General features: G+C 40.1%; 1 protein-coding gene across 5 annotated transcripts in view; it reads left to right on the forward strand.

Annotated features, from left to right (window-relative positions):
- The window catches only part of LOC125463048 (proton myo-inositol cotransporter-like), a 111,113-nt gene that overhangs the window by 45,042 nt on the left and 41,468 nt on the right, over positions 1 to 24,603 (forward strand). For all 5 annotated transcript variants that reach the window (XR_007249741.2, XR_007249742.2, XM_048553691.2 and 2 more), the window contains exons 3-4: positions 3,634 to 3,842; positions 15,389 to 15,497. Coding sequence is in view for 3 of the 5 variants with exons in the window: in XM_048553691.2 (XP_048409648.1) it covers positions 3,634 to 3,842; positions 15,389 to 15,497 (318 nt within the window). In the remaining 2 variants the exon portion in view is untranslated. The remainder of the gene's footprint in view (positions 1 to 3,633; positions 3,843 to 15,388; positions 15,498 to 24,603) is intronic.

The following is a 24,603-nucleotide window of genomic DNA, read 5'->3' on the forward strand; positions in this document are numbered from 1 at the left end:
TACAATTGGAGGTTGCACTACATGCAGAACACTGGCTAACTTCTACTTAAATGATAGGGTATGCTGGAAGAGGTCAAGGTAGGGCTTATCTATATTTTATGGACTGACATTGTTCATTTAGCAGTCTTGTCTTTAACCTATATATCCCACTACCTCACCGAAGTGATTATATCAAGCTTCTACATGACTGTATTCTGCTATTTCTTATAGTATCGAGAGATGGGAAATAAACTTGGTCAGGGAAAATGTTAAACCAAACAAAAAATGCTTTTGCAACTTTTTTTTCCTAATCTCATCATTGAAAACCAAAAACACCAATTTCAATCATTCCTCACGTTTTGTTCCATATTTTTCCTTAAATGAAAACTGAAAACCTATTTCAGCTTTTAACACACTGATACTGAAATCTCCTGAAATAGGATAATGTTCTTGTAATTTATTGATTTAGTTCATTGTGCTGCCTATTCCAATTACCTTACTTCGAAACTTAACGACTATCTTGGAGACCCATGAGAATTTTCAAAAAGGTTACCTAGTTTAATGCCATTAGCTTCTATTCCTGTTCTGATTGTGTATTCTCCATTTTGGACTTTTTCATATCACTCATGTCCTTCAAAATTGTACCCATTGCTTGCCTTTAACTTTGGCACTTGCTGAAAATATGGAACATCTAATTTTCCCCAGCTCCAATCAAACATCTCTGCTTCTCCTTTCACAGATACCACCAGACCTGTGCATCTTGAGTAACGTTTTTTATTCCTTTATGTTGCATAAGAACCTGTGAAATCGGAGTAGACCATATGGCCCATTGATCTTACTTCTCCATTCAATATGATCATGGCAAATTTGACTTCAATTCCATTTCCCTGATCACTCTCCAAACTTCATCATTCCCTGAGACCTAAGCAAGGTGAATATATTTAATGACAAGATAGACAAGAATGGGACTTCCACAACTCTTTGTAGTTGAGGTTTTCAAAACGTCAGAACCCTTTGAGAAAATTTCACTGCATCTCATTTCTGATTTGCCTCCTGATTCAGAAGTTGTGGCCCCATGTTATAATTTTCACCGGCTAGATTTAAAGTAAAAACCTCTCGTTCAATCTAATGAATCATCACGTTACTGCTTCCAATGCAAATAGGTCTTTCCTTATACTGCACACTCTATTCTGGATTTTGAGTGCATAAAGGCCCTGTACAATTGAAGCAAAACCTATTTCATTCTTGTACTTCAAACGCCTTGCAACAAGCTTGTCCGTGGTGCTGTCAGTCGTTGGAAATTGCATCCTCTCTCATTGAGTTGTCTTCACGCCTCTGACATTTGATACCATTAACTTCCTAATCCGATTATCTATTGTCCTCAATTGTGTCAAACATCACTCCTCCCAGTGCAACCGTCTTATCAATTTCAATGACCTTGCATTCTCTGCATTATTATAGTCTGTGTTTTGCCATAATATTACCTGCAGCTCACCTGATTTTTATTTTAACATGCTATCCTTCTGATATTAACCATGAGTATTGGGGCACGTTCCGCCCGCTGTGATTCTGCCTATTTTGACCCTGGTGGACAATACCACGTTGCAGCAAATAATGGGATCATCCAAAAATGACTCCAGATTAACTTTGCTAGATCAGAGTAATTTATTCTGCCAGTGGTATTTAAAAATTCCAGCAAGATTAATTTCTTTTTGATTTCTTGCTTCACTCTGAGTAGTGCATAAATCAGTTGCATTATTTGGGTGTGGGAAATACTGGAAAGTCCAGTTTTTGTTTATTTCCAGTTGCCACAAATTAGTGTCTTGATCAACTGTTTTGGAGGGCATTGATGTGGGTGTGGAGTCACACATGCCAGATTGGGCAAGGACAGTTGATTTCCTCCCCAAAACGATCTTGAGTGAGCCAGCTAAGTTTTTACGACACTCGGTGATCCCATGGACACCATTACTGAGATCAACTTGATCAATTAGCTGAATTTAAATTCCATCATCTGCCATAGTGGGGTTAGAATCCAGTTCTCTATAGCAACAGTCTGGTTTACTGGTCTGTTAATATTAACATTACTCCATCATCTACAATTTTGACTGGCTTGAGCCACAACCTCTCAACCTTTCTCTAAAATTGTTTCTGTCTGCTTTCTGGCTTTGCTGTACAAACAGAATTGGGACGAAGAATATTGTGTTCAGCCTCTTGAGCCTGCACTATTATTTGATTAGATCGTGCCTGATCTGATCGTGGTGTGAACTTCGTTTTCATGCCCTTCCCCAACGTTGTTGGTCAGGAATCTATCAACTCTGGTTTAAAAATATGGAATGATCCCATCTGTCCCTGTCGGGAAGACTATTCCTAAAGACTATTGACCCTCTGAAGAAAAGAAGTCCTGCGTGTTAAAAAGTTTCTCATATTTGCTTATAGTAAAATTACAATACAAATGCAAGCTGTTACTGTCTGTCTGCTGAGGCTGCAGCACAAGCTCCAATTGTTTGGCCCCAGCTCCAACTTTGATCATTGAAGCGTAAAAAATACAAACAAGAGTAGGCCATTCAGCCCTTTGAGCCTGTTGCAATGTTCAATGTAATTAGATTAGATTCTCTACAGTGTGGAATCATCCAACATGGTACCCTGATCCTGCTTTCTCTCCATATCTTTTGATCCCTTTAGCTTTAAGAATTGTATCTCGCTCCTTGAAAGCATTCAATGTTTTGACCTGAAGCACTTTCTGAAGCAGAGAATTCCGAAGACTTGCCACTGTGTGAAGCACTTTCCCCTCGTTTCAGCCTTAAATGATCTACATCATATCCTTAAACTGAGACCCCTATTTCTAGATATTCTGGTCACTAATGTTTGCTGACTTAAATTGTAAAGCATTGAGTTAGTTTAAAATCTGTCATAAATACATCAATATTTTCATTGCAACCTATTTGTAATCTGCTCCTTAAAATAATGTATTGTGCCTGCCAAAATTATGAAACACATACAAATTTTCTTGGAAAATTTCTTGGACAATGAATCAGAGCTAGTTGACTAAAAATAAATCCATAGTTTACGGATGTTGCCATACAGCTTAATTTTTCCAACCTGTGTAAACCAGTTTGATTCCGGCACCAAAAATCCCTCAACTACACTACAAGCCCTTTTCCTTTACCAAGTCTTATCTATTTTTTTCCAATTTCCCCCAAATTCACTTCAGATTTTAGCATTCCTCTGCCTTTTGCCGTATTTTTTCTATACTTTGCCTTTCTCCTCCCTCTCTACAGTATTTTCGCTTGTCCACTTTTCTTTCTCTTTTCCTCTATATAGCTCTTCCCTTTGGTCAGAGTTTTTATTTGATGATATTATTGGAAATGTGATAGGTTTAGGTGAACAAATGCTTTAATATCTTTAATCACCTCTAGTTATTCAGGATTGGTTCTCATCTCCAAGTGAAATATTTCATGACATTGAATTCCTATTTGATCTTGCTACAAACGTAGCATAGAAATCGTTGCATCAGATTACCTGCTTAATTTGCATTTTGTCATAGTTTTGAAATAAGCTTTGCAGGTTAATTATTCTTTTGGAGCTGCTATAATATTCAAAACAATGACGTATTAGCAAATTAGTTTACCCTTAATATTGTAATTGCTGTTCCAGGTACATGCTTGGTCTTTCAGCTGTTCCTGCTGTTGTCCAGTTCGTGGGATTCCTTTTCCTTCCAGAAAGTCCACGGTGGTTGGTACAAAAAGGAAAAACTCAGAAAGCTCGCAGAGTCTTAAGTCAGATTCGTGGAACTCAAAATATTGATGAAGAGTATGAGTGCATCAAAAGTAGCATTGAGGAGGAGGAAAGAGAAACGGTAGGAGGTAAGCTTCTGAATGTCATGGCAATAAAAATATTTGACTTTTTTTTGCTTAGCATTGTAAACGACAAAGACTGTTTGGTTTACTTCGTCAACGTTAGCTCACTTCAATTATAAGCTCACTTTTGTACTGTAAGTTTCACTGCATTGTCCATTGGTATTAGAAAATGAATGTCTTGGCTTGTATTAGGTATATTAAAAAAAAGTGCCAGATCTCCTAAAGACCATTGGATGAAATCAACTACCGGATGTGTACTTGAAGTCTTTCAGCCTAATTTTTAAGAATCCATTAACTCTTCACGTTCAGTTATTTTTATCCGGCCGTTGTGGTCAGTGATGTGTTTGTTGCACTTTTTCCAGATGTCCTTTTGATAATAAAGTAGACCACCACAGAACTGGTTTATTAGATTTGATGAAATGACCTGTAGTAGATTTATTGACGATTCTTACATTTTGTGCAATCATCTTCTTTATTTAGTGTTTTTTCTAAAATATATTATTCAATTAGTACACAAGCCAAAGCAAATTTTTCTTCAAATTCAAAAACAAAGTATTGAAAATAATATCCTCATGCCATTTCTACTATGTTGAAGATGGTGCCACCGTAAACATTTCTCCACGTGCCCTTCCCTTTCAAAATGAAGTGTATGCTTTGTGAAACCCTGGTCCAGTTCTCAGTTGCCTTCAACACCTTTTTTACTTTCTACAGCAAGTTTCCATGTAAGCAGGGGAGATTCTTTTAACTTCTTCTCCCTTTTGACTATCTGATGCTCAGAGATTCCTTTCAAGTGGAATAGTGATTTGTTTGCTCTTTGAGTTTATTGTAATTGTTGCTCACTATTTTCTCACCTTTTGCATTGAGGTTCAGATGCAAACTGAGTAGCCATCCTGTAGAAGCATGACTGCAGACTTGCTTGAAAATTTCAGTTCCACACCTTGCTCTGTCTGACACTTATCTGTAGGCTGCCTATTCTTCATGGCTGTAAAGCTACTGAGTATTTACAGCGTTTTCTAATTTTTATCAATTTTTACCTCCATTATCTTTTTATTCCTTTCTCCTGATCCATAATTAAAGTGGCCTTACATCTTTATTTAAGGGGTATTGCTTTCAGAAGCTGAGGCAATGAGTATCAACAAATGGTGTCAAAATTGTTTGAAATGAACATAACTGATAAATGAGCAAATAAAGTGCAACCCACGCTATGGATCTGATCAGTGAATATTAGAGAAGGCTGGTTGGTTCTTTCTAACAAACGTTAAAACTCTAATGTAAGGATATGTGGGATACTGTATTTAATGTTTTGTTCAGTTGCAGTTTGGATGATGTAGATGCATGACATGAAAGTTGAGAACAAGGATCCTATTGTCATTAGGAAGAATGAAGGCTAAGATGGTATAGCTGACCTAATCAGGAAAAGTATTTGCTTGTTATTTTAGTGGTTAATGTGTTAATCAAAGAAGAGTTAGAGAGTCAGAAATCTTTATGATAAATAGAAAACTTGCTTTCATAATTAATGGCCATAAAAGTATCTTAAAACCCCTTTTGTTGTTGTAATGGATTTTTATGACATTTCATTATATGCTTTTAAAATAAAATGGTTTCTCTAATGTCATCTCTGCAGTGAGGACAGGAGTCATTTGGAGTATCACTATTTGTAGGAGTCACCATTTGAAGTTTAAAAGCTGCTGGTGAAACAGGACTGGGCTATTAAAATAGAGTTAATAAGGGCTGGAGTAGGTGAAATTCTAAAAGTAATAAAGCACAAAAGATATGAAAATGTAGGTAGGCAACAAATGAGAAGGACTAAACCACAATTGCAGTGAGTGGAGGGATGGGACTGGTAGGCTGGATGGGCTTGCTCAATTATTTTTGGAGCAACAAACAGAGAATTGTTAATGTCACATGTTTCTCAGTGTGTCCAATAAAATCTCACGTAGAAATTCCAACAGGGGAATTCACTGAATTTAAAAAATGGAACACTTAATTACTTCAATCAAGTATATTATCAACGTAGTCCATTCACTAGCAATATGGTATATCCTGAGTTGTACCAGCAGATGAAATCCTGGGTACTGGTTGAGCACAGTAGGCATGTACTTGGTTCTCTGAACTGAGATGGCAGATTGAGGCACCTGAAACATAAAACGGATTGTAATTCAACATATTCTGATAATTTGCGTTTAACAACAAGTAGCCCTTAATCTCAAAGTACCTTCCAGACCTGCCAGGGTTAGCCAGGACTTTCTCTGTGAGAATCCATTTAAAGATGTGTTGAGGAAACCTTTTCTTTGAATAGACTATACAAACCTTGCTGCCTGTACTAATAAATCAAATGTGTTTATGAGAAAACAAGTTGAAAATGCTTTGCACAGTGTGAATTGCTATATTTTTCCATGTGCTCACTTTGACCACAGTTGCAACAGAACATCATCTCCCAAATACTATTTGGTTGTGTGTACATTTATGATGCAGAGGACACATTATTTTTAGCCACAGATTTCTTGTTTATATGGTGATCGCTTAGTGCTAAAGGCTATTTTCTAACTACAGTCACAACTTAACTAGAAAGAATGGGCTGATAATTTTGCCCTGTTGTTCAACAAGCTGTCACAGAATGAACTACTACTCAGCACAAAAGTAGTTCTACCTACTTACTTGGTAACAGTAAAAAACCCTCTTTTATTATAGCACGCACAACTTTACTGAGAGCAATAAAAAGAAAGGATTTCTAATCTATGCAATTTAAACTGTACCCCTTTAAAATCCTCAAATGTATACATGCTCAATCGCATGAAAAAAGACAGATACTATCAGTGAAAAACATATGGACAGAGTAACTATAAAATTCTAAAGATCAGATGTCCAGACTACAATGTAGAAAATTGTTTTCTCTTGGACCTTTTTGATTTTTTACAATGGTGACACATAATTGTCATTTGTTCTCCATTTGGATGGTTGATAGCTGGACCATAGTCTTCGTTGTTTTAGAATTCTTTGAATCTTTCTTGGTTTACACGCATGCATACCCTACACCTACATATGCATCTTTTCTGTCTGCAGGCTCTTGATGTTTCTCCTCCTGTGCTATCTTTGGCACTTTCAAATTTTTAACTCTCTGAAGCTCAACTCATAAGCCTGTTGACAGGTAGAATCATTAATTTGGAAGACTCTTGGTTCTGCTCAGTCTCAAATTCTCCTGTTTCGGAATGCAACAATGTATCACATCGTCAACAATATTTCAGTTCTTGGTTTTGAAGTTGCAAAATAATCGTGATATTCTGGTTATAACAGTACAAATGAAAAACTTAATCTCTTAATATTACCTCGCTGTGAATATCATATCGCTAGCTCACCAAATTGCCAAAACCTGAAAACATTCATTGCCAAGGCACAGTGGAGCCTGTGGGTGCATTTGGTTTAACAAAATCTCAATTTGTATCAAATTGTGGTGGTAGTTTAAAATTTCAATAACTATAGATTAGTGGGATCTTTATTGCATTGTGTTAACTACATTGAGTTCTGAGCCATGTTACAGTAACTAATTTTATCCAGCTAGTTTACAATGATAGTAATACACTATAACTGATCAATGACTTTTTTGGTTGCAGTTTGGAGCATGCTCTATTTAAATAGTGCAGTAATGTGGCACCAGTTATCAATAGCAAACAGTTACACATTCAACTCTTAGATGCATTTAATTCTGATGCAGTTGTCATGGTGACGAACCATGAAGGTTTCCCAAAAGTCGTTGACTTCTAGTCTTTTTGAACTGTATAGCTGGAGACTGTCAGCTCAAATCAATGTTACCATAAGATGGGTTTAGATAAGTGGTCCTCTTACAGTAAATACTTCGTGAATTCAAGAAAATGTATCAAGTACCAAAGACTAATTCCATAATTATTCTATTGACTTTGAACCAAATGTACATTTTTTTTAATGTAGCTGTTAGACTTTATACATTTTCTGGAATTCATTGTTGCTAGAACATTACTATGTACACTTCATCTTTCCCCATTTCTGGTTCTAGAACTGATGATATCCAGACAATATGTGTATAACAGGAAACAGTTCCTCTATTCACTGTCTTTTGGAATGATCTCTCAACGTGGGTGACCTCTTGAAATTATTACTCTGGTCCAGAATTGCATGTAATTAATAGAAGAGAATATTTAATATGGCTGGCCACTCTCCCAAAATATCATGAATACTTTGAAACAAATCAGAAGGTGTCTACTAGTTTACATCAAAAACCTACAAACTGCCTTATACAGGACACATCATGTTTCATTTACAACATGTTATTCTGATTACCATTCAACATACAATTTACAGTATATTGGAATTTAGTTTCTCCCTCAGAACAGTTAATTTTCTTAGAAATTTGACTGTTTTATGGCACTGGAATCAGATAAACAACAAAACAAGATATTTAGTCTTTGTTAAATCTGAGCTAAAAATGAACAGTACTGTGCATAGTGCAGGAAATCTACTTTATTCTCATCCACGATGGAACAACGATTGTTTGACCAATATTTAGTTTTACCCAAAGCAAAGTTGCCTCAAACTGTTTCAGGTCTGACAAGCCTTGTTTTGGCTTTGGAGCCAGTCAGTTTCTGTACTTCATTTTTAGCTGGAAAAAGGGAAATGTTTGACACCTACTATTGTACAACTTTAAGATCAGTCTAATGTTTTAGTACTTTGTTAATTGTTTGCTTGATCCCACATTTTAAATCCATTCTGTGCAGTGAGATTTTCACTGAGCTTAAATGTATGTGAAGAACAATTTCATAATAATTGTATTTTGACAAGTCATTGACAAATTAATCTTGTTTTTGTGGAATGTCGCAAATGGCTGCTTACTATAGTCTTCTAGAACATGAACATACGTAGTAATGAAGCAAGGTGGGGTGGGGAGCGATCGAAATTGAATCTGATTCCCAAGTCATTTAACTCCAATCCATTTGCCGTTTGAAATTCTCATTGTGGCAATATTGCTTTGGAAAGTTGCTGAATGACTGAAAAGTCAGAACAATTTAAGTTTTCAGATATTTGGGGTAACTTCAAAACAACCAAATCAAGCTACACTGTGTTTTGATAGTTTGAGCCTTAATTACCTTTTGACTGATAAGTATTCATTTGGAAGTTTCATGTTTTTATTGCAACTGAGAAATATAAAAAAGTAAACACCTGAACCACACCTGCCATAATGCCTTCCATTATATTGTGAATACTTTGGCACATTTACCAGATGGTAACTGAAGATAATCAATGAAAAGCAAAACTGCGTAAGCTGGAAATCTGAAATACAAACAAAAAATGCTGGATGAACTGAACAGGGCAGGCAGCATCTGTGGTCATGGAAACATTAGAGTTAGGAGCAAAAGTAGGCCATTTGGCACTTCAAACCTGTTCTGACATTCAATGACACCATGATGGATCTGGTCCCTTGTTTATCCAGTATTCGTCAAAGACGATCTTAAGTTCTGTGACCACGACTCCACTGTTTTCTGGGGAAGATGATTCCACAGACTTGTGCACCTCTTGGAGGAAAATAAACCTCCTCAGCTCCATCTTTGAAAGTGAGAACTCTGTGTAAAATCTGTCATTATAATGTCAATATAACTCCCATTATAAAATCATTCTGATTGCACTTTCCGTCTCAAAATTGGGACTGTGCTCTCAGAATCCACCCTGTCAAGTTCCTTCAGGGTCGTGCATGGTTCAGTATGACCACCTATCTCTCTTTCTTGTAGAGTCCAATGGATGAAGGCCGCACCTGACAACATCAGATAAAATCCCTGAAGCAGAGCTTTGCTATATAATGTCAATGGCAGTTTTCCTTGTACAATTGATCATCTTGGGAGCAACGTTATGATAAAATATGATTAAATATTTGCCGGAAGTGCTAAATGGCAAAAACATTTTTAGCTGTAAACTTCTTAATTGATTTGTTATATGTTTAAACATTTTGATGTGATGATAAATCTGTTACAAGACCCTAATGTAACCAAGAAGATGAAATATATTCATGTTAGCAGACAATGTGTCAGAAAAATTAAAAATAGACTGGAGGGATTTACAAATTGAGCACTTGCAAATCAAATAAATTTTCATGATACTTTTAATTATGGTACGTTGTCACATTTAAACATATTGAGATTCTAGCCTTATGAATTGTCATGAATTCGCTTTTCCATCAGATGGAAATATCAGCTGATAGAGATCCTGGCTTCAGTTGATATTGAAGTGATCAATACCCTTTCCTTCCCAGTGTTGCAGAATTTCTAAAGATGAATAATTTGTCAGTGACTAAACTTAATTGGCAAAATTATAAGTGGATTTACTATCGTTTAGATTTAGTTGTTTAAAAATAAAACTTAAGTTTTTTTACACTGAAAACAATTGCAACTAAGAAAAACTGAATAGGAGGAAGTTTAATAAACAAAGTGCCAAATTGGCCACAAAGTCTTGTAGCTTAAGTTGAAATCAAAAGGGAAAAGAGAGAATACACAAATGGACGGATTTCAGGAAAGGGGCAAAGATTGTGTTCGGCAGACAATGGCTTGGACTTGTGGTAATAGCAATGGAGAGGTTTCCACTTCTACTTGATAAAACTGATGCAATTTGTCACATCTCCATGTCCATTTAAATATGGAGGGACAATTTGCAAGACAATGGAAGAAAGCAGGGGAGTGAGATTAATTGCGAAGTTTGTCAAATTGCTAAAGTGCATAATGAGCTCCTATCCTGTATCATCAGTTCTTGATTTCTTTTTATCAGTTCAGAAATAGCTATCAAAGATATCCTGCTCTTCCAAAAATTGTGTGGTGCAGTGGAGGTATTTGCCATTTAAAAAAACTTAAATCAGTGATAGCAAGAACTGTAATTACTCCTGACCCGTCTGTTCTTGAAATCTTTACAAATGTCGAGTCTTGTACCTATACTTTGGATTTAAAATTTTCCCTCCATCGCCATGTGCCCCTATCTTTGTCTTGCTTTCTGTATAATGCTTTACATATCTTTACAGCTGCCTTGTGTTTCTTTGCTGCCAGTGAGGGCTTTGGTCATTTGTGGACCAGTTATAACCTGCAAAACAAAATGGTTCATATAAAAATAGTAGGAACTGCCAATGCTGGAGAATCTGAGGTAACATGTTGTGAAGCTGGGTGAACACAGCAGGCCAAGTAGGAAAGCTTGACATTTCGGGTCGGGATCCTTCTTCAGAAATGGGGGAGGGGAAGGGGATTCTGAAATAAATAGGGAGACTGGGGAGGTGGATAGAAGATGGATAAATGAGCAGATAGGAGACAGGTCAAAGAGGCGGGGTTAGAGCCAGTGACGGTGTATGTAGGTGGGGAGTTAGGGAGGGGATAGGTCGGGGGTGGGGGGGTGTGCAGGATGAGGTTAGTGGGTAGGGGATGGGGGTGGGGCTTGAGGCAGGAGGAATGGTTAAGGAGGTTGGGGACTAGCCGGGCTGGTTTTGCCATGTGGTTGGGAGAGGGGTGATTTTGAAGCTTGTGAAGTCCCCACTGATATCCTTGGGCTGCATGGTTCCCAAGCGAAATAGGAGATGCTGTTCCTGTGTCTTGAGGGTGGCATCATTGTGGCAATGCAGGAGGCCCAGAATGGACATGTCATGGGAGGAGTTGGGTGGGGTGGGTGGGTGGTGGGCAGTAGGGAGTTGTTTGTTGCCAACTGAGTGTAGGTGTTATGCAAAGCGGTCCCCAAGCCTCTGTGTTTGGTTTCCCTGATGTAGAGGAGGCCACAAAGGGATCACTGGATACAGTATATTACATTAACAGATGTGCAGGTGAACATCTGTGTTTGTGAAAAGTCATCTTAGGGGCTGGGATGGGAGTGAGGGAGGTGGTGTGGGGGACAGGTGTAGCACTTGCTTCGGTTGCAGGGAAAAGTGCTAGGGGTGGTGGGGCTGGAGCGGAGTGTGGAAAGGACAAGGGAGTCATGGAGAGAGTGGTCTCTCAAAGCACAAGGGTGGAGACGGGCAAAATGCCTTTGGTAGTAGGGTCAGATTGCAGATGGCAGAAATGTCAGAGGAAGATGTGTTGGATTTGGAGGTTGGTGGGGTGGTATGTGAGGACGAGGGGGATTCTGTTTTGGTTATTATTGTGGATGGGGGTGTGAGGGATGAGTTGCGGGAAATGTGGGAGACACGGTCGAGGCCATTTTCAATCACCGTGGAGGGAAAGTGGTTATTTTTTTTTTAAAAAAAGGACATCTAGGATGTTCGGGATGCCTCATCTCAGGAGGAGATGTGGCAGAGGTGATGGAATTGTGAATAGGGAATGGCCTTTTTTCAGGAAGGTAGGTGAGAGGTGGAATATTCTAGGTAGTTGTGGGAGTCAGTAGGCTTAAAATGGATATTGGTTTCCAGGTGGATGCCACAGATGGAGGCAGAGGTCCAGGAAGGAGACGGAGGTGTCAGAGATGTCCAGATAAACTTGAGGGTGAGGGTGGAAGGTGTTAGTGAAGTGGATGAACTGTTTGTGCTCCTTGTGGGAACACGAGGCGGTGCCGACACAGTCATCACTGTAACGGAGGATGAGAAGGGGGATAAGGCCAGTGTAGCTTTGGAAGAGGGATTGTTCCAAATACCCTACAAAGAGGCAGGCATAGCTTGGGCCCATGTGGGTATCCATGGTCACCCCCTTTGTCCGTAGGAAGTGGGAGGAATTAAAGGAGAAGTTGTTGAGGGTGAGGACGAGCTCGAATAAGCGGATGAGGGTGTCATTGGAGGGGGACTGGTTGGGTCTGCTGGACAGGAAGAAGCAGAGGGCTTTTAGGCCATCAGCATGGGGAATGCAGGTGTATAGGGACTGAATGTCCAGAGTGAAAATGAGACGTTGGTGACCGGGGAATTGGAAATTCTGGAGGAGGTGGAGAGCGTGGGTGGTGTCACGGACGTAGGTAGGGAGTTCCTTGACCAAGGCGGGCTGGTGGCGGGGTGGGGTGGGAGAGGAGGAGGAGGGGGAATGGAATCCAGATAGGTGGAGATGAGTTCAGTGGGTCAGGAGCAGGCGGAGATAATGGGTTGACCAGGGTGGTCAGATTTGTGGATTTTGGGGAGGAGATAGAAGCGGGCGGTATGGCGCTGGGGAGTGATGAGGTTAGAGGCTGTGGGTGGGAGGTCACCTGAAGTGATGAGGTTGTGGATGGTTTGGGAGATAATGGTTTGGTGCTCGGGGGTGGGGTCATGATCCAGGGGACGGTAGGAGGAGGTGTCAGAGAGTTGGCGCCAAACCTCAGTAATGTTGAGGTCAGTACGCCATACTACAACTGCACCTCCCTTGTCTGCGGATTTAATGGTGAGTGCGGGATGAGAGCAGAGGGCTGCATATTCTGTGGGAAGAGGCTGGAGTGGGTGAGAGGTTGAGGCAATTGATGTCTTGACAACAATTAGATGAAGAGGTTGAGGGAGGGTAGGAGTCCTTGGGGTGGTGTCCAGGAGGAGGCGGTGTGTTGGAGGTGGGGGAAGGGATCAGTAGCGGGAGGGTTAGTCTCATGATTAAAGAAATAAGCATGGAGGCAGAGGTGGTGGAAAAACTCCTCAATGTTCAGATGAGAGTTATATTCATCAATATGTGGGTGGAGGGGGACAAAGGTGAGTCCTTTATTGGTTCATATAAAGTTTCTCCTGTTCAATGCTTTCCATACATAATCCATCTTGACACCATTTCCAAACTTAGTGTGTGGGGTTCGATGGAAAGCTGAAAGAGCTGTGATTGGGAATGTGGGTGGCCCATGAGGTGGTTGGGAAAGGGAGACCTGTGAACATTGGGTTGGCTGTTCTGGCTGCAGGGCTTTTATATAAGTAAAAGTCTATCTTTTTCAATGGCTTCCCTGGATCAGGAGATTACCCTAAAAACCTCAATCATTTAGCCCATGTCCATTCTGGGGGGAAAAATTACACTTGGAGCTCTGCAGCAGATATTCCTGCCTCAACTCTCAACCCCCTAATCTTGTGTCTGAACATACAGCTTAGGAATTTGTCCTCTAGTTATGAGTAGAATTTAGGGCAGATCGGAGTTGTGATTAATTATTTACAAAGTGTTTGAGCAATTGCATTTTGAATATTCAACAGGCTTAACATTAAAGTTGCTGTTATATTTTTCTGTCTGTTTCGTGCATTCACTCTTCACTCTTTCACCGTGTGTGTGTGTGTGTGTGTGTCTGTATGTGTGTGTGTGTGTGTGTGTATAGACGCACGCGCACACATGGTATTCAGGATCTTGAGGGCCAAGGAAGGAACGTAGATGTGATATCTGTGTTTGAATCTCTTGCTGAGGGCTTTCTGTTGGTGGTGATCTCTTGTTCTTGAATTAGCAATTACTCATTAGCAATGCCTAGTCTTATTTTCAGCGCTGAAGCATACATCTTGTCAATATGTGGATAATAATTAAGTATTCAAGTCATATATGTATCCAATTCACTCCAAAAATTAAGCTACTTGAGTAGAACATAGAACATAGAACAGTACAGCACAGAACAGGCCCTTCAGCCCACAATGTTGTGCCGACCATTGATCCTCATGTATGCACCCTCAAATTTCTGTGACCATATACATGTCCAGCAGTCTCTTAAATGACCCCAATGACCTTGCTTCCACAACTGCTGCTGGCAACGCATTCCATGCTCTCTCAACTCTCTGCGTAAAGAACCTGCCTCTGACATCCCCTCTATACTTTCCACCAACCAGCTTAAAACTATGACCCCTCGTGCTAGCCATTTCTGCCCTGGGAAATAGTCTCTGGCTATCAACTCTATCTATGCCTCTCATTATCTTGTATACCTCAATTAGGTCCCCTCTCCTCCTCCTTTTCTCCAATGAAAAGAGACCGAGCTCAGTCAACCTCTCTTCATAAGATAAGCCCTCCAGTCCAGGCAGCATCCTGGTAAACCTCCCCTGAACCCTCTCCAAAGCATCCTACTTGAATAAAACTACAGCTCGATTTTTCTAACTTTCCCTCGTAGCTGAAATATTCTGTACTTTCTCAGTTTGGATATCTATTAAATATTTCAGTTGTGACATTGTCAGTTGCTGTATTTAAATTAGTTTCTGCTTAACTTGCAGGCTTTTTAAGTGCCTGTAGAATACAAATGTATAGCTAATAGGTGCTTTACCATAGGTTCATGGGGCAATGTTACTGCGATACTACTTTGTAATTTCCCCTTATGAGGATATACTGAATTTCATGCCACCTTTCTCTAAACTTAGCTAACTTACATATGAATTTTATTAAAGATGAACAGTTGCTGTGCTGAAGTGGTAGTGGGGACATGAGATATTTTTGTGACATCATGTCATATTCTGTTTGTTGGAAATTGCCCAAAAACGTTCAGTTGTCTGTATATTAGAGTTCATTGTAAATTAAATCATGCAGGAAACTGTATTGGTTTGTCGTCTTTTCTTTTGAGTTTGCGACTATTAAAAGCTCTTGTGCTGGAAATATGATGGGAGCCCAGCGGGGGGTGTGTGTGTGTGTGCGTGTGTGTGTGTTTATGTCAATGATGTGAATTCTCCTTTGTAATAGGTGGTACCGTGTTTTGGAAGATGATAACCTACCCCCCAACTCGTAGAGCATTGATAGTTGGATGTGGATTGCAACTCATTCAGCAACTTTCTGGCATCAACACAGTCATGTATGTACCCAATTCACTCCAAAAATTAAGCTACCAGAATTGAGTTGATTTTTTTTTACAAAAAATCTTGCTTACTCTCTACAATGCTACAAAGAATATTCTGAATTTGGCATTAAAACTTTCTTGTGCCTAATAAGGAACTTTTTTTAGTGTGCTGTGAGTAATCAGACTCAAAGAAAAATGCTGGGGACTAAATTAAAGTTGAAGCAAAATAAAGATGTAGGATTCGCAAAGTGAGCCTATGCGTATTGATTATCATTAAAGGAGCTTTGTTGCTTGCTATTTTAGAACCCAGTTAGCACCAATTCCATTATGAAATTTCTAAACACTTCCGTTGGGGATGAATATCCTAAATGGCTACCAGTGCTTGTGGCCAAGTACTTGCACCTCTTCCAGAAAACATGAATTGTTGCAACTTCTCCTTTTTGAACACTGCACTGGAAGCCTTGATATGAAAAATGGAAAGTAGGAAAGATGTAGGAGAGAGAGATTTCTGCAGTGAGTAAGCAGACCCTACAGACACATGCTTAAGAGTCAGTGGAAATGCATAACTATGGAAGTCAATGCTGGAAACCAAGCCTCAATGACCTAAGTACAATGATGTCAATAACCTCCCCTCAATTCAGCAGAAGCCCCTTGATACCCACCACTCATCCACCAACACGTTTGCTCAGATGTTTGTTTTTATTATTCATTATTGCGTATGATTGACTGGCAAGGTCAGCAATTGCAGCCAATCCCGAATTACCTTGAAGTGAGTTGCCGAGGAAAGAAATAAGGTTGAACCACAATGTTTTGGGTCTGGAGTCACGTACAAGCCAGATGGGGTAAGAATGGCAGATTTTCTTCTATAAAGGATATTAGTAAACTAGATAAGTTTGTCAGACAATCATCAACAGCTTATGGTCATCTTTATTGATAGTAACGTTTTTATTCCAGATATGCAATTTGAAGTACGTTTAAAATCCATTTGAACCCTATCCCCAGACCATAAGCCTGGGTCACCAGATCACTAATGCATTGATTTTTTTTTTGCCACTGCCCCCAATTCCTGTCAATTCACATGATCCTACAACTTTCACACCTACATCATCTACTTGTGTGCACACTGCCAGCTGAATAGCGATTACATAGTGATGTAACCACACTGTCTCAATTCATCTCGCAGCAAATTGACAGACTTCTAAAGCATGTTTTTTTTCTCATAGGAGGTGATAGCATATAAAATTACACCCTGGTCAGAACCATAGGTATATAGGTGCAGCCAACCTTGTACTGAGTGCAGCTTTTCTAATTCCACCTCATCCCACACTATCTTAATCTATGAACTATAGATGATATAAATGTTTGGCTCATACTTTTGCTCTCCATCCAACCAAATCCACAACCTCTTTTCATATACTAAGGATCAACAACCTGGCTTTGCAGTGATAAACTGTGAGAAGACAATGATAGAGACAGATTTTAATTATAATTCTCACTCACGCAGTAAGCTTAGATCCTGACTCTGCAGTTCAGAGTGGCAGGACAGACCACTCATGCTAATGTCACACTGTGCTGAAGACTGAGCAGATGACAAGGATGACACAAGACTAAATTCATTGGTCTAGGAAAAGTTAATGACTAAACAGGGAACCTTGATCACTTGAATTCATGGAGTCCCTAATAAGTTGGTACAGATATTACAGGATATATGAAGGGAGTTCCATGCAAGAGCAAGGTACAGTGTTAGGGAATAGAGTTTAGACATCAAAATTTGGGTTGTTGCCAAAGATGGGTATTGATGCTGTTAATTGTCATGCATGTTTGAATTGAGCAAGTGAATCAGGGATTGCCATTTCCTAATATTTGCATCCAGCATTGAGCTACATGGTGGATAAATGTGAAGAAGATGAAGTATCTCGAATAGGAGAAAAAAAGCAAAAAAACTAGATATTTCAATGAATGAAAGACCTAGGTTATGCACTGTCTGTTTGAGCTAGAGTAAATGATTGGTGTGAAGGTGTAGAGATTTTGGGTAAAGATCTGGATAATGTGAGTAAGACCATAAGACATAAGAGCAGAAATTAGGCCATTTAGCTCACTGAGTCTACTCTGCCATTCAATCATGGCTGATAAGTTCCTCAACCCCATTCTCCTGCTTTCTCCCCATAACCATTGACCCCCTGGATAATCAAGAACTTATCTATCTCAGTCTTAAATATACTCAATGACCTGACCTCTATGATCTTCTGTGGCAGTGAATTCCATAGATTTACCACTCTCTGGCTGAAGAAGTTTCTCCTTATCTCCATTCTAAAAGGCCTTCCTTTTACTTTAAGGCCCTCTAGGACCCTTGGGTCCTCCAATGGAAGCATCTTCCCAACATCTACTTTGTCCAGGCCATTCAGTATTCTGAAAGTTTAAGTTACATCCCCCCTCATCCTTCTCATTGGAGTTTAGTATAGTCCCAGAGTCCTCAAATGTTCCTCATGTTTCCATTCCTGGGACCATTCTCACGAACCTCCTCTGAACTCACTCCGGGGCCAGTACATCCTTCCTGAGATATGGGGTCCAAAATGGCTCTCAATACTCCAAATGTGGCTTGACCAGAGCCTTGTAAAGCCTCAGTGGTACATCCCTGCTTTTATATTCAAGCCCTCTCAAAATAAATAGTTCATGCTTTTATTCTTCTTGCCAAAGTACATGACCTCACACTTTCCCACGTCATCCTCCATCTGCCACTTTTGTCTGCAGTCTTTCTACAGCCTCGCCACCACTTCAATACTACCTCTCCTTCCACCTATCTTTGTATTGTCTGCAAACTTAGCCAGAATTTCCACAGTTCCTTCATCTAGATCATTAATGTGAAAAGTAGTGGTCTCAACACTGACCCTTGAGGAACACCTCTTGTCACTAGCTGCCATCCGGAGAAAGACCCCCTCATCCCTAATGTCTGCTTTCTGCCAGACTGCCATTCTACTATCCATGCTAGCACCTTGCCTCTAACACCACGGGTCCTTATCTTACTCCGCCTCCTGTGTGGCACCTTATCAAAGACCTTTTTGAAGTCCAGGTAGATAAGATCCATTGGCCTTACTCCCTTTTTTAAAAGGCGTGTCACGTTAGTGATCTTCCAGTCCTCTGGGACCCTCCCCGACTCAAGTGATTCCTGAAAGATCACCACTAACACTTCCACTATCTCTTCAGCTATCTCTTTTTTAGAAAATGGGGTGTAGTCCATCTGATACAGGTGATTTGTCCACCTTCAGGCCAATCAGTTTTACTAGCACCTTTTCCTTGGTGATGGCCACCGCACTCGGCTCTGCCCCCTGACTCTCTTGAATTTTTGGGATATTACTCGTGTCATCCATCGTGAAGACTAATGCGAAGTAATTAGTCAGTTCCTCAGCAATTTCCTTGTTCCCCACTACTGTCTCCCCACCGTCATTTTCCAGTGGTCCAATGCCTACTTTTGCCATTTATATGTGTAAAGAAACTCTTAGTCTTCATTTTATATTACTGGCTTGCTTACCCTCGTGTTTAATCTTTTGAGTAGCTGGTTCATTGGCAGCAGATAGTGGAAGTTTGGGAATTGAAATTGAAACAGCAGTGAGCTTTGCTGGAGCAAAAGAAAGAAATGCACTGAAGTATTGTTTGATACTTTCAGTTTTAGCAGAACTTATCTATGTGCAAGACCATTGTGAGACTAGCTTTGTTAGATGACTTGAGGTACATAAAGAGATGATGATTGGATATTAGTGAAATTTGGGATTAATTTATTTAAAAATGCATTGGGAGTCAGTGCATATTATTGAAGGAAATAACTGTGAGATGAGATTGAAATGATATGATTACCTTTTGCAGAGAGGGAACATGTGATGAGGCTGGTGTTAGAGATTGGACTGCCAGGGTGATAAGGGAGGCCCAAGACTGGACAAAAAGATGGGTGGCAAGGAACCTGAATGTAGAAGGATTGGAAGAGGAATAATTGACAAACCAGAGGAAATCAAGGGTGATCAATCAGCATTGAGGTTACCTAAGTAAACTGGGAGAAGCAGAAAGACTATAGGCATTGACTATTTGTGACCTTAAGCCAACATCACCATTTAATACAATTGGAGCTGTTTTCTGCCTTGAATCTAATTTTGTTCCATGCATCTCTGAATGGACTAAATGCTTATTACTTTGCAGTCCTTGAGTATCCACAATCCTCCTGGTAAACAATCCCAAAGCAGCATCCCTGTGAATAAAGAACTTCTCCTTAATTACTAAAGAATCAACCCTTTATCCTGAAGCTGCAGTACGTCCTGCCTTCTTTTCGCAAGAGGAAAATTATCTCTGTCCATCTCTCTGAGCCCATTTATGATCATCTGAGCGTACTTCTGACAGCTGGTCAGCAGTATAGTTTTTGTGATAATCTGAAAATTGTGAAGTATTCGTAGTACCATTTTGGAGCCAAAAATACACCCAATTAATTTGGAAAATGATTTGATTTTTCTGTCTCATAACACCTTCATGTGCCTTCACTTTAAATGTTGACAGATTACTCATATACTTTATTGCTGTTGTGCTGAATCGTTGTAGTGCCAAATTCAGAAACAATTCATCATTCTGAAGAACTTCCGATTGGTACAATCTTGAATATCATGATACAGGAATAGCTATTTCCTTTCTCAAGACTGCACTGTTTTCTTTGTCTAGGTTAACCAGTTAGTCTAATCCCATCTATTTTCATTTCGTATCCTTCAGTCATTTCTTTCAAAGTAATTATTGCCTTCTGAATGAATTTGAGACCTAATTCATGAGGGTTTCAAATGCTCAATATGGAATCTTTTTATTAATTTTAATTTAAGAAGAACATTGTCTGTCTGAATTAGTTTAATTACAGTGTGGTACATAACCAGATGCATCATAAATCAACTCATAAGGACTGGCAAAGTTGTATATCTTCTCCACAGTGCAGGATACTGTACATGCTGTTGTGGGAGCAAACGTGTCCATTTATTCACCTTACTGCTTTTGCTTCTCCCATTCTACAAGTCATCAGCCAAAAATCTCTTGTGCTTTACAAGCTGCAGATGGTGTAAGTATGTTCTTTCCTTCCCACAGTCCTGCCCTTGTGTGGTTCTTTCAGATACTAAAGAGTGGCCACCTAGCCCAGCAGTGGTGTGAGAGCAGGAAATTGTGATAAAGGAATATCTTGCATAGCCACCAGCTCAGATATTGACAATAAAATCAGACTTGTGCACGGTAAGACATCTGGCACAAATGAGCTTGCAGCTGAGCAAGAGGCTCACTACAGGCCCCAGTATGGCTCAGGATGATATTATACAGCAGAATTAATGTGCAAGACTATTGTAAGAGTTTTGAATAGTTTACAGAAGAAAGCTGATAAATGTAAGTTCTGAAATTCTGGACTCATTGACTCTAAGCTTTCTGACTTGTCTGCTAATGTCAAAAGAGCATGAAGTCCAGCACTGGGGCCTTTGTACAGGGCTTTGTGCTGAGTATGGAACCCATTGTTTTCTTGAAATCAACAGTCAACTCATTCACATACTTACAGATGCAATGATGCAACAGCTAACTGCTGTCATCTTAGGTTATGTCTGTACAGCAGTAGAAGCCATCTAATGTCTAGCTTCTGACGTGGAAGTTCTGACTTAGATCATGCAAATTGAGCTTGTTATCATCATAGTGCTCAGAGAGGCTTGTGGAGCGATGCAACAGACCCAACGATATGACGTCCAATAGACCATGAAGGTTGCTGAGATGTTACCATGTTGGAGTTTGGCACATTTACAGTGAAGTATAAATCATCTGTCCTTTTACTCCAGGATGGTGGCATTTTTCTCCTTGCCTATCCATCAGTATCTTTGCTGTTGCCTGACAGCCAACTAACCCATATTTCTGCTGTCAAGACAACACTGATGGAAGCTGGGGTTTTCCAGGCCTGTGGTGGTTTTGGGGTCATCCTACAAGGCAATCTGCATTCTTCCCTGCAAAAGTTTGCACCCTTTCACAAGCCTTGCTACTGAGGTAAGCACCACATGGAAGCAACAGACCAAGTGAAAACTCTCAGAAGATGGAGATTTGATTTTTATTTTAACGTTTGTAGCTGAGGAAGAAAGGTTCATACCTTACCTTGCCATTAAAAACAACTGAAGTGGTGTTTAATATCATAAATGAATAAGATGATTGTGGCCACACTGGTCAGAAAGGATGTGAATGTCTTCTTTATCCCCCCAACCCCTGGTCTTTTTTAATGCTGATATCTGTAGGAGCTGGATATGACTGGCAGTATGCTCAAACTGCTAATGTTATAATTATTTTTCCACTTTGGAAATCCTGGACTATCCCAGTTCAATCAAGTTGGGGAACTATTGGTTTGTATTTGTGTAAGCAGCATAATTGACATTGATAAGAGAACAGCAATTCTGTTTTGAATGAAAATCTTCAACAGTTCAATTTCTTTTGCCCAAGTGCACACCAGAAAGTGATTGGTTTCACCTTAAGATGTAGGTGCAGAAATTGGGTCATTTGGCCCATCAAGTCTGCTCCACCATTCATTCATGGCTGATAATTTCTCAACCTCATGCACCCACCATCATCCTGTAACCTTTTGATTCCCTTAACAATCAAAAGCCTATCTATTGTCCTGAATATATTGAATGATCTGACCTCTACTGCCTTCTGTGGCAATGAATTCCATAGATTCACGCTTTCTGGTTGAAGAAGTTTCTCCTCCTCTCTGTTCTAAAGGTTCTCCCTCTTATCCTAGGGCTGTATCCTCAGATCCTGGTCTCTCCTGCTAGAAGAGACATCTTCCCAATGGCCATTCTGTCTAGCACTTTCAGTATTCCATAAATTTCAGTTAGATACCCCCTCATTCTTCTAAGCTCCATCGAGAAACTCCAAGACTTGGAGTCTTCAAACTGAACTCACATGTTAAGCTTTTCATTCTTGGGTCATTCTTGTGAGCCTCCTCTGGACCCGCTCCAGGGCCATTACATTCTTCTTGAGATATGGGGCGTACAATTGCTCTCAATATTCTAAATGAGGTCTGACCAGAACCTGATAAAGCCTCAGAAGTACATTGCTGCTGTTTTTGTATTTTAGTTCTCTCAAAATAAATGCCCACGTTGCATTTTCCTGCTAACTACTGACTCAACCTGCAAGTTAACATTCAGAATACTGGACTAGAACTCCCAAGTGCCTTTACACTTCAGGTTTAAGTTTACTGCCCGTTTAGAAAATAGTCTCTGTCTCTGTTCTTACTACCAAAGTGCGTAACCGCAAACTTTCCCAAGTTGTATTCCATCGGACATTTCTTTGACTACTCCTCTAATTGATCTAAATCCTTCTGCAGCCTCCGCACCTACTCAGTACTAGTGTCCCTCCACCTATTTTTGTACCATCTGCAAACTTAGCCAGAATGCCCTCAGTTCCTGTAGCTAGATCTTTAATGTATAAAGTGAGAAGTTGTGGTTCCAACACTGACCCTTGCAGAACTCCACTAGTCAGCAGCTGCCATCCTAAGAAGGACCTTTTATTACCCTTTCATTTTGTAGTTACACCATCTGTTGAGAATGCAGGTTCAGAGCGTTAGTTCTATTTGTCTTTTAATTTATTTGTGGCACCTATATGCCAACTTCTTGTGTTTCAATAGACAATAGGTGCTGGAGTAGGCCATTCGGCCCTTCGAGCCAGCACCACCATTCATTATGACCATGGCTGATCATCCACAATCAGTATCCTGTTCCTGCCTTATCCCCATAACCCTTGATTCCACTATCTTTAAGAGCTCTATCTATCTCTTTCTTGAAAGTATCCAGAGAGTTGGCCTCCACTGCCTTCTGGGGCAGAGCATTCCATATATCCACCACTCTCGGTGAAGAAGTTTTTCCTCAACTGTTCTAAATGGCCTACCCTTTATTTTTAAACTGTGTCCTCCTGGTTCTGGACTCACCCATCAGCGGAAACATGCTTCCTGCCTCCAGAGTGTCCAATCCCTTAATAATCTTATACACCTCAATCAGATTCCTTCTCATCCTTCTAAACTCAAGTGTATACAAGCCCAGTTGCTCCAATCTTTCAACATATGATAGTCCCGCCATTCCAGGAATTGACCTCGTGTACCTACGCTGCACTCCTTCAATAGTAAGAATGTCCTTCCTCAAATTTGGAAACCAATACTGCACGCAGTACTCCAGGTGCAGTCTCACCAGGGCCCCGTACAGCTGCAGAAGGACCTCTTTGCTCCTATACTCAATTCCTCTTGTTATGAAGGCCAGCATGCTATTAGCTTTCTTCACTGCCTGCTGTACCTGCACGCTTGCTTTCATTGTACAAGAACACCTAGATCTCATTGTACTTGCCCTTTACCTAACTAACTCCATTGAGATAGTAATCTGCCTTCCTGTTCTTGCCACCAAAGTGTATAACCACACATTTATCCACATTAAACTGCATCTGCCATGCATCCATCCATTCACCTAGTCTGCCCAAGTCACCCTGTATTCTCTCAACATCCTCCTCACATTTCACACTGCCACCCAACTTTGTGTCATCAGCAAATTTGCTAATATTACTTTTAATGCCTTCATCTATATCATTAATATATATCGTAAACAGCTGCGGTCCCAGCATCAAACCTTGTGGTACCCCAGTGGTCACCGCCTGTCATTCCGAAAGGGACCCGTTTATCACTACTCTTTGCTTCCTGTCAGCCAACCAATTTTCAATCTAAGTCAGTATTTTGCCCCCAATACCATGTGCCCTAATTTTGTTCACCAATCTCCTATGTGGGACTTTGTATCAAAGGCTTTCTGAAAGTCCAGGTATACTACATCCACTGGTTCTCCCTTATCCATCTTCATAGATACATCCTCAAAAAATTCCAGGAGATTAGTCAAGCATGATTTCCCTTTCGTAAATCCATGCTGACTCTGACCTATTCTGTTACTGCTATCCAAATGAGTCGTAATTTCATCTTTTATAATTGACTCCAGCATCTTTTCCACCACTGACGTCAGGCTAACCGGTCTATAATTTTCCTGTTTTCTCTCTCTCCCTTTCTTGAAAAGTGGGACAACATTTGCTACCCTCCAATCCGCAGGAACTGATC

The sequence above is a fragment of the Stegostoma tigrinum genome, chromosome 25 (assembly GCF_030684315.1).
Source record: "Stegostoma tigrinum isolate sSteTig4 chromosome 25, sSteTig4.hap1, whole genome shotgun sequence".
Classification (NCBI taxonomy): domain Eukaryota; kingdom Metazoa; phylum Chordata; class Chondrichthyes; order Orectolobiformes; family Stegostomatidae; genus Stegostoma; species Stegostoma tigrinum.